Source organism: Sapajus apella, unplaced genomic scaffold, assembly GCF_009761245.1.
Source record: "Sapajus apella isolate SASKATOON/1434 unplaced genomic scaffold, GSC_monkey_1.0 scaffold36, whole genome shotgun sequence".
NCBI classification, from domain to species: Eukaryota; Metazoa; Chordata; class Mammalia; order Primates; family Cebidae; genus Sapajus; species Sapajus apella.
The window spans coordinates 30,861,221-30,874,643 of record NW_022436976.1 but is presented as its reverse complement, the minus strand read 5'-3'; the positions used below and the strand labels follow the sequence as shown (position 1 = coordinate 30,874,643).

The window sequence follows — 13,423 nt, the reverse complement described above, 5'->3', positions numbered from 1 at the left end:
CTCACAGATTGTAAACACACACGCACACGCGCACACGCACGCACGCATGCACGCAGGTAACCTTTCCTCCAGGCTCCCAAATCACCTGTCCACAACAACTGCCTTCAGGAGCCGCTTAACCTGCATGCTTAAGGCATCAAATCGTCACAGAACTGTGTATTAGGGATTATCAGTCCTCCTTGATGGAGGAAGGTTTAGAGAAATGAGAAGTTAAGTCACACATCTCCAACCCCTCTCCGGGGCCTCCACTGGCTGGAGCAGTGACCCCAGTAGAGGGGAGTACTTAAATACTGCTTATTGTTGCTGAGAACGTCTCCAGGAACTGGGGTCTTGGTGGGCCGGGGAGGGTTTGCTCTCTGACTGCTGCGAAAAAGCCGGTTCCTTCAACGCAGTCTGCAGTAAACACCTCGGCAAGTGACTTTCCCCTCTTTGGGCCTCAATTTCCCTTTCTGTAAAATAGGGGTGAACAGGACTGGGCTCGGGACCCCTAAGTCCTGTCCGGCTGAGCGTCGATGACTCCAAGGAGTTTGGCTCCACCATTCCCAAGTCCGCCCCGGAGCGCTCGCGGGGGCGGGACGGCCCCCAGGACGCAGGGATCCGATCCTCGCCAAGCCGTTCCGGTCAGCAGCAGCCCCGTCGCTCCCCCGGCCCTGCCGCGCTGGGAAGCCCCAGTCCCCGCCAGCCCAGTCGCGCTGGCGCTTTAAGGTCGGGCGAGGTGGGCTGGGCGACAGCGCTAGACACCTGGAGCTGCCCGGAGCCGGGGCCACCCGGAGTCTCGGCGGGACCAGGCGGCAGGCGAGGACGTGCAGCAGAGGTGGGGCGGGCGCGGTCAGCACCGGAGTGGAGAGAAGGCCTGGGTCCCGCGCGCCCCTGGGAGCCCTGCCGCAGCGGCAGAGCCCGGCGGGGAGCGCGCAGCCCTCGGGGCCGGCGCCGGGGGTGAGGCCGGGCTCGGGTCCCTCCGCACCCGGCACTGGCGGCCGAGAGGGCGCGGCTGGTGAGGCCTGGACGGGCCCGGGAGCCCGGCCTCGCTTTTGCGCGCTGAGAAGCAGGGGTGGGGGCGGCGGCCAGGGCCTCCCCCTAACGCCCCCGCCTCCTGCAGACCCGAGGGTCGCTGCCGGCAGGGTCGCTCCGCCCTGGCGTTCCCCGCCACCAGGCCTTCACCCGCACCCAGCTCCCCGCACGCCTGGACAGCTCCTGCCACCCGCCGCGCGATGGCCCTGCCCCAGGTGGGTGGAAACGGCCTTCTCTCTCCTTCGCAGGCACTCGGCCTCTTCTACCGCCGACTCTGCCTCTATCCCTTCCCCTAACCTCGGCCACGGTGGCTTGGTGGGCAAAGTGTGGACATCCCGGGCTCTGCCTCATTTTTATCTTGCTGGGTGGCCTGAGGCCATGGCACTCAGGGCCTCAGTTGGGAGTGGTTTGGGAAATTCTTGTTAGGACGGTTTCATCTTTACAGAAAGTGGCATCTAAAGTGCCCTTATTGGGCCTGGTGGGGTGGCTCACCCCTGTAATCCCAGCACTTTGGGAGGCCGAGGCGGCAGATCACTTGAGGTCAGGAGTTCGAGACCAGCCTGGGCAACATGGCGAAACCCTATCTCTACTAAAACCACAAAAATTAGCCGGGCATGATGGCCGCCACTGTAATCCTAGCTGCCCAGGAAGCTGAGGCAGGAGAATCACTTGAACCTGGGAGGCAGAGGGTGCAGTGAGTCAAGATTGTCTGACTGCACTCCAGCCTGGGAGACAGAGCAAGACTGAGTCTCAAAAAAAAAAAAAAAAAAAAAAAGTGCCCTACTTGGTATGGAGTAGGGCATGGAGAATGGCATAGGCTGTGCCCTGGCTCAGTGCGGGAGTGGGCGCAAGAGGGAGGCTCTGTCCTCCCAACTCTCCTGACAGGAGCAGGGCCTTTCTACTAGACTTTTACGGAAGATGCTGCCCACTTACCAGGGGCAGATAATAGATGCAGGCTGGCCCTGCCACCAGTGAGCAGATAGGGCAAAATGAAGGGCAGGGACAGGCACTGAACACTGCTGTGGAAATAAAAATGATCCTAATGAGATTAAATTTTATCTTAATATATTCTCATTCTCAGGAGCAATAGAGTGTTATTGTGCCCATTCCCAGGGGAGGGCACTAAGGCATGGAGAAGCAAGATCCTGCCAGAATCAGAGCAGGGTGCATCCTCGGTCCAGCCTTGTGTCCCCATGCCTCACTTACAGCCTGCCGTCTTGCCATCGCATTTTCATAACCTGCTTTCCCCTTGATTTGAACTTGGAGATGCTGAGCAGCCTGCCTGAAGTCCCTGAGCTAATGGGGAATGACCACTGTAGTCAGAGGGAGTGATCAGCAGAGCCATCTGATTCCTGGAAAGCCCGCCTCTGGCTGGAGGGAGGTGGGGGCAGCCGCAGTTGACAGACTTCTGGGAAGGGGTGAAATGAGGGCCCTGGATGGGAGCAGAGGATGCTCCAGGTGGAGGGAGCACAGGTCTAGTAGAGGCTCCAGGTGAAAGGAGTTTGGGTGAGAACACCCTGCTGATAGTGACATCCCTGATCTATAATAAGGAAAACAACCACGGCATGGTGGAACAGGCTGCCCTTCATCCAGTGGACATTGACCTTCTCCACCCCACCCTCCCCCAGGGTGGCAGGTTAGCATGTGCCCTGCCTCCTGGGGGGATCCACATGAAAGGAGTGAGACTCACACAGAAAATCACGCTGACCCCATGTGAAAACATGCAAAGGGCAGTTGCAGGGGCTGGTCTGAGGCCTGGGAGGAGCTAAGCTGGGAAGGAGGGCCATGCATTCTAAAGATGGAGTGTGGTCGGGCATGGTGGCTCACACTTGTAATCCCAGAATTTTGGTAGGCCGAGGTGGGTGAATCATGAGGTCAGGAGTTCGAGACCACGCTGGCCAACATGGTGAAACTCCGTCTCTACTAAAAATACCAAAAAATTAGCCAGGCATGGTGGTGGGCGCCTGTAATCTCAGCCACTCAGGAGGCTGATGCAACAGAACCCCTTGAACCTGGGAGGCGGAGGTTGTGGTGAGCCGAGACCACGCCACTGTACTCCAGCCTGGGTGACAGAGCAAGACTCCATCTCAGAAAAAAAATAACAATAATAAAAATGAAGAATGGAGCTGCGTGTGCCAAAGACAAGTGCATCTATTCATAGCACAATCTCAATTTTCTTTATGAAAAATAGCGATAGACCTAGCTGTGCACACACATAGGGATTTGACTCAGACTAGAGCTGGGTCCAAGTCCAGCAGTCACCCTTGTGGACAAACCGTCACCCTATTGTGGTCACCAATTGTGGACAAATTGTCGCCCTAGTGGCCACAGTGTCTTTAGGACACAGTGCTGTTGTGGGGATTAAGTGAAGGGATAGCTGTAAAGAGCTTGGCATGGCGTCCAGTCCAGTGAATGCCCAGCCTAATAAATGTACAGCACACATCTGCTGCTGTCATCATCCTGTATGCAGGACACGGGGCAATGAACAGGAAGCAGCCACCTGGGGATCCTGCTCATCTCTGAGAGCCAAGATTAGTGGTGATTTGTACTTTACTTTTTTTTTTTGAGAGAGAGAGTCTCACTCTGTTGCCCAGGCTGGAGTGCAGTGGCATGATCTTGGCTCACTGCAACCTCCGCATCCTGGATTCAAGTGATCCTTGTGCCTCAGCCTCTCAAGTAACTGGGATTACAGGCGTCCCCCAGCACGCCCAGCTAATTTTTTGTATTTCTAGTAGAGCTGGGGTTTCACCATGTTGTCCAGACTGGTCTCAAACTCCTGGCCTCAGGTGGTCCACCCGCCTCGGCCTCCCAAAGTGCTGGGATTACCGGCGTGAACAACCACGCCCAGCCTGTATTTTGCATTTTTACTCTCTTCTGTGGTTTTCTCATTTTTCCACAATGAGCAGAGACTATTGTTTGATGGACAGTAAAAAGCAGCGTAGGTTGCCCCATGCAGGCCTGCCTAGCTGTGAGCTCCTTGAGTGCTGAGAACCCTGCTGTATCTGGCTTTGGGCAAGGTCCTTCGCCTTTTTGGGCTCACTCTCCTCATTTGTAAAATGGGAATTTTCCTCTGGCCTGCCCACCCGTGGGGAGGCAGGTGTGATACTGGGTGTGAAGGGGACTGTTGAGTACCGTAACATACAGGCAGGGGTTACTGTTCTTGATTTGCTTGTGTGTCTTGTTTTTTGAATTTTTTTCCCCCACAAACAGGTTTCTCCTCTTGACGGCCTCTCCTAGCTCTTTGACTTTGAGGATGGGGGGGCAGGGTAGTCAGAATTTTTTTTCTCCCTCCATGAAAATGCTTTGAGCTGGAGACAGGAGGCACTTGCCCCCTAGACAGAGTCACAGGAAGAGAGCTGCAGGTAATTTATAAATGGAATTCTCTATATGCGTCTAGAAGTCTTGGGGTTCAGAAAGATTGAGGTCCACTCCCAGAGCACTGCTTTGTATACATTTTCTCTCTCTCTCTCTCTCTCTCTCTCTCTCTCATACACACACACAAGCACACACACACACACACACACACACGTGTGTTTTTAAACACATCTGGTAACATGCCCTTTTGAAATCTAAAGCTTCATCTACTACATCTTGAACATTTGCCACGCCCTTCAGCCCCTATGGGATCATGCCTTAGAGCGGCTGCACAGCAGTGTGTCATTTGGATCTATTGCCGTTTGGCTGAGCAAGCCCCACTTGGGAGGGATTTCTGATCACTGAAGCATCGCTTTAAGGTCTGTGGCCCCACTCCCTGCTTCACAGGCTGAGCCTCAGGAAGAGGAGACAGTTCTTCTGCAAATCCTCCTAGCAGCCCCCTAGAGAGCCTACCGTTTATTCAATGAGGAAGCTGGCCTGGGGCAGGTGAGAGGCTTACCCCATGATACAGCTACAGAGAGGGGGACCAAAGCTGGGACTATCCTTCATGTCCCTGTGGCTGCGGCAGCTGGAATCCTGCACTGCCTCCTCTCTCCCAGCTCTTCACAACTGTGAGGGTGGATTTTCACCCAACCAGCATTTATTTATCCAGCAACACTTTCCCTTGGATCAGAAGATTTATTGAGCAGCTATTATGTGCTAAGCACTGAGGGGATATAGTGGTGAACACGGCCAAGATGGACTTTGCACTCAGGGAACTCACAGCTGGGGGAGTGGGACAGGTGAAGCAGAAGTTAAACACAGGTTTCTGCTGTGGCAAAGGTGGCCCAGGGCACTCGGGGGTTTCAAGTTAAAGTGTCTTCAGAGAAGGCTTCTGTGGTGAGGCCGAGCTGAGCCTTAAGGGGAGTTAATGGGAAGTTACAGGTACAGGGAATGGAAGGTACAATGGGCAGCCTAGAAATTGGCTTTGGGGACAACCCAGATCTAGGTTTCAGCCTCCTACGTCTGTGATCCCGGGCCAGGACCCTTCCAGCATTCCCCCTGTGCATAGTTCTATGAGACAGCACTGTATGCATAATTTAGTATACTGAGTTGAAGAAAGTAAGATACGATGTTTCTTCCTCTTGTCAAACCTTTGTGCTGAGCTTGATGTTTAAATAGGCTAATATTAATTGTTGAATCTAGAGATTATGCCATAGTTTACCCGTCATTTCTTTATAATTGCACATTTTAGCACTTTCCAATTTATGACCATTATTAATAAAGCCACGATGAACATCTGTGTGTGTGTGTGTGTGTGTGTGTGTGTGTGTGTGAGACAGAGTCTTGCTCTGTCACCCAGGCTGGAGTGCAGTGGTACGATCTTGGCTCACTGCAGCCTCCACTTCCCAGGTTCAGATGATTCTCCTGCCTCAGCCTTCCAAGCAGCTGGGATTATAGGTACGCGCCACCAAGCTCAGCTAATTTTTGTATTTTTAGTAGAGATGGGGTTTTGCCACGTTGGCCAGGCTGGTCTCGAACTCCTGACCTCAGGTGACCGCCCACCTTGGCCTCCCAAAGTGCTGGGATTATAGGCGTGAGCCACTGTGTCGGGCCCGGTGAACATCCTTTTCCACAAAGTTTTGCTCCATGTTGCGAGTTTCAGCTTCAGACTCTTCAGCGCCCCCTCTTTCTCAGTTGCTCTGGGTCTTGGTATCTTCCTCTGTTCAATAACAGTGTCCCTCTCTCAAGATTGTGACCAGATGAAGCCAGGCATGCATAACCAGCAAGCCCTGATCCTGGCAGGCCTAGAGGTTCCAACACGGGTTCACTTTCCTCTGTCCCAGCTCCCTGTGAGGTAGTCAGCGTGGAGAGTCTTAGACCCACCAGGCAGACGGAGCCCCTGAGGCCTGGAGAGAGGCCCTGAGTGAAAGTGAACTTACTGAGTGAAAGTGAAAGTGAGCTTACTTACTGAGCTCCTGCGATGTCCCCCGATTTCCCAGGCCTGGTGCTGATCGGGCTTATCTCTGACCTTCTAAATAGCCTGGCAAAGTCAGGACATCATCTCCACTTCAAAGAGGAGGAAACTGAGGCTCAGAGGAGTTAAATGACTTCTCCAAGTTTGTGCAGTGACCTCAGGCAGCCGAGGATTAATAGCTGCCCTCCAGCACCCTTCGTATGGCCCATTTTCTCTTCTCTCTCCTTCTCTGTGTCCAGATGTGTGATGGGAGCCGTGTGGCCTCCACCCTCCGCTATTGCATGACGGTCAGCGGCACAGTGGTTCTGGTGGCTGGGACACTGTGCTTCGCTTGGTGGAGCGAAGGGGATGCAAGCACCCAGCCTGGCCAGCTGGCCCCGCCGACGGACCACCCGGTGCCCCAGGGCCCCAGCCCCCTGCTCAGGTCGGTCAGCTTTGTCTGCTGTGGTGCAGGTGGCCTGCTGCTACTCATTGGCCTGCTGTGGTCTGTCAAGGCCAGCACCCGGGGGCCACCCCGATGGGACCCCTACCACCTCTCCAGAGACCTGTACTACCTCACTGTGGAGTCCTCAGAGAAGGAGAGCTGCAGGTCAGTAGGGCAGGGTGGGGCAATGGGTGGGGACCGCAAGTAGGGGCCAGTCACACCAGCCAGCATTTGTAATCCCAGCAAACTCTCATGGCATTCCTCCTTTGGATCAGGCCTTGCCCTGTGCCCTGGGTACATGAAAGCTGCTCAGTACAGCCCTGAAGGAGTTTTTAGTCCCATGACAGAGGCTGATGATGACCAACTGGAGTAGGTAGTGCTGTGAGAGAGAGGCCTGTCTTCTAAGACATGGAGAAACCCAGGAAGGCTGCCTGGAGGAGGTAGCAGCTGAGCCCAGCTTTGTATGGGACAGAATAGCAGAGGGTTAAAAGCCTAGTCACAAGACTCAGAGTCAGATCCACTGGGACCCTGTCCTGGCTCTATCACAAACTAGCAGTGGGGCTTTGAGTAGGTCATGCAATCCCCCTAAACTTTAATTCCTCATTTGAAATAAGTAGGACTAATAGCAACAGCAATAATAGCAAATACCTCTGCAGTGCTCGCCACGTGCCAGGCACTGTTCTAAGTTTTCCTCTAAACTGACTCATCAGATCCTTACAGCAGCCCTCCGAAGGTAGGCACTGTTACGAATTCCATTTGTAGAGGAGGAAACGAAGGCATGGGGACACTAAGTCACTCCCCCAAGGACATCAGCTAGTGTGTGTCAGAACTAGGACCTGAACCCAGGCAGTCTGGCCTCAGAGTCTGTTCATGCCCACTCCCTACTTCAGGTGACGCTTGGGAAAATGAAATGACATATGTATGTTGAGCTTTAGCCCAGTGCCTGGCACACAGTAGGTGCACAACAAATGTCAACTTTTCCTCTGGTGGACACGGTGGAGAGAGGCATTTTAGGGAGGCGGAAGAGTGTGCACAAAGGTGTGGGGTTGGGGACAGAGTGTTGCATGAAGACGGTCTCTCTCAACCTTTGATTTTCACTGTCGGTCTTCCCACCCTGCCTTGCGTCATCCTTCTTAGACTTTTTTTTTCTAAATCCCCCTCCACGAAATTGTAATACCCAGGTGCACTGCATATTTATGTTCTATATGCATATCTGTGCTTTATACATAAAAAGAGTGTAACTCTTCCCAAGAACCAGTGTTTGTCCTGTTGAGAATGCATGCATCATACATGCCCTTTTATGTACTTATTTATTCAACAAAGTGTGGGGTGTGCCCGTGTGCCAGGGGCCTGCGTACATTATCTCCTGTCCTTCCGATTGCCTCCAAGGTAAGAATGACTGTTGTGTCTGCAGAAATGGAAGGGGAGGCATAGCTAGAAAGTGGCAGGAGCCTGCTGGCTTCACAGCTGACATTCTTCCTCCCACCTCGCTCCTAAGATCTGGATCCCTGGGTGTGAGGGGCTAAGCCAGACTGCCGTGAGCTGACTTGGGACCTGGGACCCGGATGCTGTTCTCCCCTGTGTTAAGTAAGAGGGAAAATGCATTCTGAGTTAAAGAATGTAGGAGCATTCCCGCCACCAACCTGTGACTTCTTAGAGCTAGAGATGGTGCAGAACAGTCGGCCCTCTGTGTCTGTGTGTCTGCATCCATGATTCAATCAACCATGGATCCTGGTTGGCACACAGTAGGTGCACAGCAAATCTCAATTTTTCCTCTAGTGGACATGGTGGGAAAGAGGCAGTCTCTGGTGGTGCCAGCTGTGGGTTACTTCAGGTCGGAAGCAAAGCCTTCCTGGGCAGATGGCTTGGGCAGGTCCCTTCTCCCCTTGGGCCTCGGCTTCCCCATTTATTCATCTACTTATTCTTTCACTCATGTACCAAATATTGATCGAGCATACGTAGGTGTGCTGGGTCCTATCCAGACAGGATCCATGAGAAAAGAATTAATGTCTGTGCTAAACATATACAAACTTTCGTTTCTTGTCATCATTCCCTAAACAATATAGCATAACAAGAATTTACACAGCATTTACATAGTGTGAGATATTTCAGGGCCTTGGGGATCCTCCAGCCAAACCCTTCACTTCTCAGATGAGAGACCTGGGTCTCAGAAAGACCACGTGACCTACCTGGTCATGCAGTGAGTTAGTGGTCAGTTGGAACCAGGCCGGGCCCCAGATGCTCTGGACCAGAGCCTGCTCCTCCCAGCCAGCCAGGCGTGAGTGCAGGGGTGCGTGTTGCCTGTACACACAGCCATGTTGACGCAACAGGGTCTAGGCACAGCTGCGTCTGGCAGGTGGGGCCCCTTGGCCTTCACTTGCAGTGGGCCAGGGAGGAAGCCCGCCCAGGAGGCCACAGGGTGCCCCCTAGCCCATCAAGCTCCAAGACCCAAGTCGTAGACTCAGAAACTGGGTGACTGGGGGTCGAGGAGGCTGCTTCTGCTGCGGCGCTCTTTCCTGTCCCGAGGCTGACCCAGCCCAGCTGCCTGCAGAGCCCAGCGTCTGGCCCCATGGGCGGCTGCTCTACTATTCCTGGTCCCAGGCACCTCAGTCTCTGGTGGTGCCCGCTGTGGATAACTTCAGGTCAGAAACAAAGCCTTTCTGGGCAGATGGCTCCGACAGGTCCCTTTCCCTCTTGGGCCTCATTTCCCCATGTATTCATCTACTTATTCTTTCATGCTTGTACCTAATATTGATTGAGCACACGTAGGTGTGCTGGGTCCTACTCAGAGAACTGACAGTACCACAGCGGGCAACACAGACAAAACTCTGCCCTCAGGAAGCTCATCTCTTCAGTGTAAGTCCCCTTAATGAGGCAGCTGGAATGGGGCTTCCAGCAGTCCCTGCCCTTTCTTTTATAAGGCGGGAGTCCTTAAGGATGTTACCTAGACCCTCTGAGATGTGTCTGATGCCCCATCTCTCAGTGGGGGTGACAGACCTTTCCCCTGTGGTCGCTGTCGGGCTCATATGGGGTAGAGTTAGGGAAGCGTGTGCTCTGTAGCTGGTGCACACATCCGCTTTCTCTGCCCTTCCTGTTTTAGTTTACAGTGAGCTCTCTTGCCCACTAATTGATTTGAGCCTCAACTGCTTATCAGGTAAATGTAAGGACTGGGTCCTTTTGACAGCTGAGAAAACTGAGGTGAGGAGAGATGAGGTGGCTTGGGGGAGAGGTGTGACAGGTGGACTTAGCTTGAGCTTTGCAGTCAGACAAAGCTGGGGCTTTGCCACTGAGTTGACACGTGACCTTTACTCATCTGTAAAATGGGTGCGGGCCTCTACCCCCCAGGTAGAGGTCGTGAATAAGAAGATTCCAGCACTGAAGTGTTAGGCAAATTGTATTCCATCCCTTGTCCCACTTCCTGGCTTTGCCTGACTCCACTGAAGGGTAGTGGAGCTGGCACCAGGCCCAGGTCTCCTGCTCCAAGCAGGCTCCAAAGAGTGGGGTGAGCCCTGGCCTCCGTGGCACTTCCTATGTGGGGAGACCACCATGGCCCCACGCAGCTGCAGAGGTGCCACATCCAAAGGCACCGAGAATGGGGACCTGCTCCCAAAGGGGTGCCACATGGCTGCCCTGCTCGCTGAGTTCCTGGCATCCTTGACGGTGACCTTGGTGACTTGGAGCTAGGCCGGCCCAACTGGCCACTAAGGTGATAGAGGTGGTGTGAGGGCTGCTTCACATCTGTCCTCTAAGTAAACTTCCTGCTGTGAGCAGAGCTCATGGGCACCTGTGCCCTGCCCTGCCAGCTGCCACCTGCCGGGGTGGCCCTGGGCCTATCCAAAGCCTGTCTCAGGTGTCCAGGGCTCCAAGCATGGCCGGGGCATGGCCGGGAGGTGAGCAGTCAGGAGATGGGTCTTTGGAAGCTAATTATTCACACTTTTCTGATTGTTGTGAAACATTTTTTTTCCCCGTTTTTTCTTCCCCTGAATCTGAAAGGGGAATTATTATCCCCATTTTACAGATCAGGAGAAAGAGGTTCAGAGAAGGTATGAATGTGGTCCAGGTCACACAGCAAGAGAACTCAATTTGTCTGCCTCCAGGAGCAATATTCTCTGTCCTGCCCACATCTGCAAGGATACTGGGAGCTCAGAGGAGGATGAGGACAGGCACCTCTCAGCTTCCTGGGCTGTCTTCCAGAGAAGGAAGGAAGGTCTGAGAGTTCACAGGGGCACTGGACAGGGAGTTTCATGTTTGGGACTCCTGGCTGGTGCCCTGCCCTGTACTGACTTACAGGCTGGGTTTCAAATCCAGGATCCCATCAGTCTGTTCCATCACCCTGGTCTGTGGCTGGGAGCAGTGAGGTTCAGCAGGCTGCTGTGAGGCTCAGAAGACACGTTGCTGGAGAAAGGCCACGTCCCCGGTGGGTGCTGGGTATTCGGCTGTGGGGCAGCAGCAGGTTCCCAGCAGGGACCCCTCCGTCAACCCTGGGGCTAAGTCCCATGTACTGCCTCTTCTGTTCCCTAGACTGGCCTCTTGCCATTGGCCCCTCCTTGATCCAGGCAGTAGGACCACAGGTTTGGATTAAACTGCTTCCCAGCAGCTCCAAACCCACAAGCCTGGCAGGTGATTTGGCCTCTCTGAGCCTGTGGGGCCTGCCATGCGTGAGGCCTGGGATAAGCTTTGCTCCCCCACCCATTCCCCACAGGAGCCCTTTGAGATTCTGTTCATGACCCCACTTACATCACAGGCATTGAGTGCCGCCCTGTGTGAACTCATTTAACCTGCCCTCTGTCTGTGAGGCAGGTGCCACTATTGTCCCCCATTACAGATGAAACCAGGCCCCCATGAATGGAATTACTGATCTCTGAGCCCCGATCTCCCAGCAGGAACGTGGCTGAGCAGGAAGGTGAACCAGCGAGTGCCCAGACTCACAACCACCCTTAGTGTTGGAAGGGACCTTCAGAATCACCCCCAAAGCAGGAGCAGCCCACATCTAGGATCAGTGACATTCCCACCCCACTCCCCACTGAGTGTCCCAGGTGGGGAAGGGGCATTGGATCCCTGGAGACGACCCACCAGGGATCTGAGGGCGCTGACGGCCAGTCTCATTCCTGTCAGCTGGCTGGGGCGTGGGTGATCTGCCTCCGGGTCTGTCCTCCAGAACCTCGGTCAGCGAGCCTCAGAGGACCTGGTCTCTGCCTCAAGCCCCTGTGGGGTGGTTTAGTTGGCCAGGGGTTGTGATAAGAATAGAGTCACAGGACAGCAAAACTGTCCAGAGGTAGAACTGGTTGACCTGGCAAGTGGTAAGTTCTTCATCCCTGGAGGTATGCAAGCAGAGATAATCACTTGGCAAACATCAATCCTATCAAAGTGTAAAGCATCCAGATGGGCAGAGGAATTGAGGTCTTTCATTCTGCCCTGAGCACCCCAATTCTGATCTTGTACAGGATATTTTAATAGGTGTGAGTCTTTCTGTCCGTGGACCATCACTCAGTCTTTCAACAAACACCCCTCAGCCCCTGGACTCTCAGTCACTGCCCTAGGGTAAGACTTTGCCTGCAGAGAGGACTGAGGAGGCACAAGGAGGTTTTGGGGACACATACAGGGAACTAACTCTATTGAGCAGGGAGAGGGTGGCGGGAAGACTGAGGGCCGCAGGAGCTGGCTCCTGCCAAGTTTCAGCTATGTATATGGGCCCCTGGGGACCCGCAAACGCTTGGAGCAGGGTGTGAAGCCTTTTCCACCCCCAGCCTTCCTCATTGTCTCCCTGGCAGGCAGCAGCTCTGCCCCAGCCCCTGCCAACAGCCTCTCTTCTGTTTCCACAGGACCCCCAAGGTGGTTGTCATCCCCACTTACGAGGAAGCCGTGAGCTGCCCACTGGCTGAGGGGCCCCCCGCGCCACCTGCATACCCTACAGAGGAAGCCCCAGAGCCACGTGCCTCGGGGGATGCCCTGCTGGGCACCCAGCCCCCCTGGCCTCCGCCCAGCTATGAGAGCATCAGCCTTGCTCTTGATGCCATTTCTGCAGAGACAACAGCAAGTGCCGAACGCGCCTGCTCAGGCCTGGCTCAGACTGCAGCAGGGGGAAGTTAAAGGCTCTGCAGCGGGGGGATGTTAAAGGCTCCTACCGGGCCCTGAATCCAGAGTCAAAAGTGCTGTGCCTCTACGGAGCCTCGTGCAGTGCCTGGGACACAGTAGGCACTCAACAAATGTTCGTTCGAAGGCTGTTCTATTTATCTATTCCTGTATAACAAGCCACCCACAATTTAGTGACTTAAATCCCATTTTATGATGTCTCAGGACTCTATGAGTTGCCTAGGTCCAGCTGGGGCGGTTCTGCCCTCTGTGGCATGGGTGGGGCTGCAGTCCTCAGGGGCCCAACTGGCCAGAACGTTCAGGGTGGCACTCCTCTGGCCAGCAGTGAGCGCTGGCTGTCAGCTGGGAGGCTGCGTGCAAGCGAGAAGGCGGGCCCGCGGCAGAGGCAGAGCTGTGCGCACATCACATTTCTAACCAGAAGAGCATGGCTTCGAATCCACCCACCTATGCATAGGCTCCACCGCGCACCTTTTTTTTTTGAGGCAGGATCTCCACTGTGTTACCCAGGCTGGAGTGCAGTGGCTCAATCATGACTCGCTGTAGCCTCTTCCTCCCAGGCTCAA

General features: G+C 54.4%; 1 protein-coding gene across 2 annotated transcripts; it reads left to right on the top strand.

Moving 5' to 3' along the window:
* Window positions 1-246: 246 nt before the first annotated feature.
* Window positions 247-12,857, top strand: TMEM61 (transmembrane protein 61). Of its 2 annotated transcripts, XM_032296870.1 has the most exons (4): window positions 247-814; window positions 1,100-1,226; window positions 6,583-6,932; window positions 12,590-12,857. In XM_032296870.1, exons 2-4 carry the CDS (start codon window positions 1,212-1,214, stop codon window positions 12,855-12,857), a joined length of 633 nt encoding a protein of 210 aa, XP_032152761.1. In that variant the 5' UTR covers window positions 247-814; window positions 1,100-1,211. The 2 variants fall into 2 exon arrangements, with proteins under 2 accessions (XP_032152761.1, XP_032152762.1); XM_032296871.1 differs by lacking the exon at window positions 1,100-1,226 and having other exon boundaries at window positions 248-814.
* Window positions 12,858-13,423: the final 566 nt, after the last annotated feature.

Excerpts from the sequence above, each read along its gene's own strand:
- TMEM61 (XM_032296870.1), top strand. Across the intron at positions 6,933-12,589 it reads TCAGAGAAGGAGAGCTGCAG|GACCCCCAAGGTGGTTGTCA; the intron begins GTCAGTAGGGCA and ends CTGTTTCCACAG.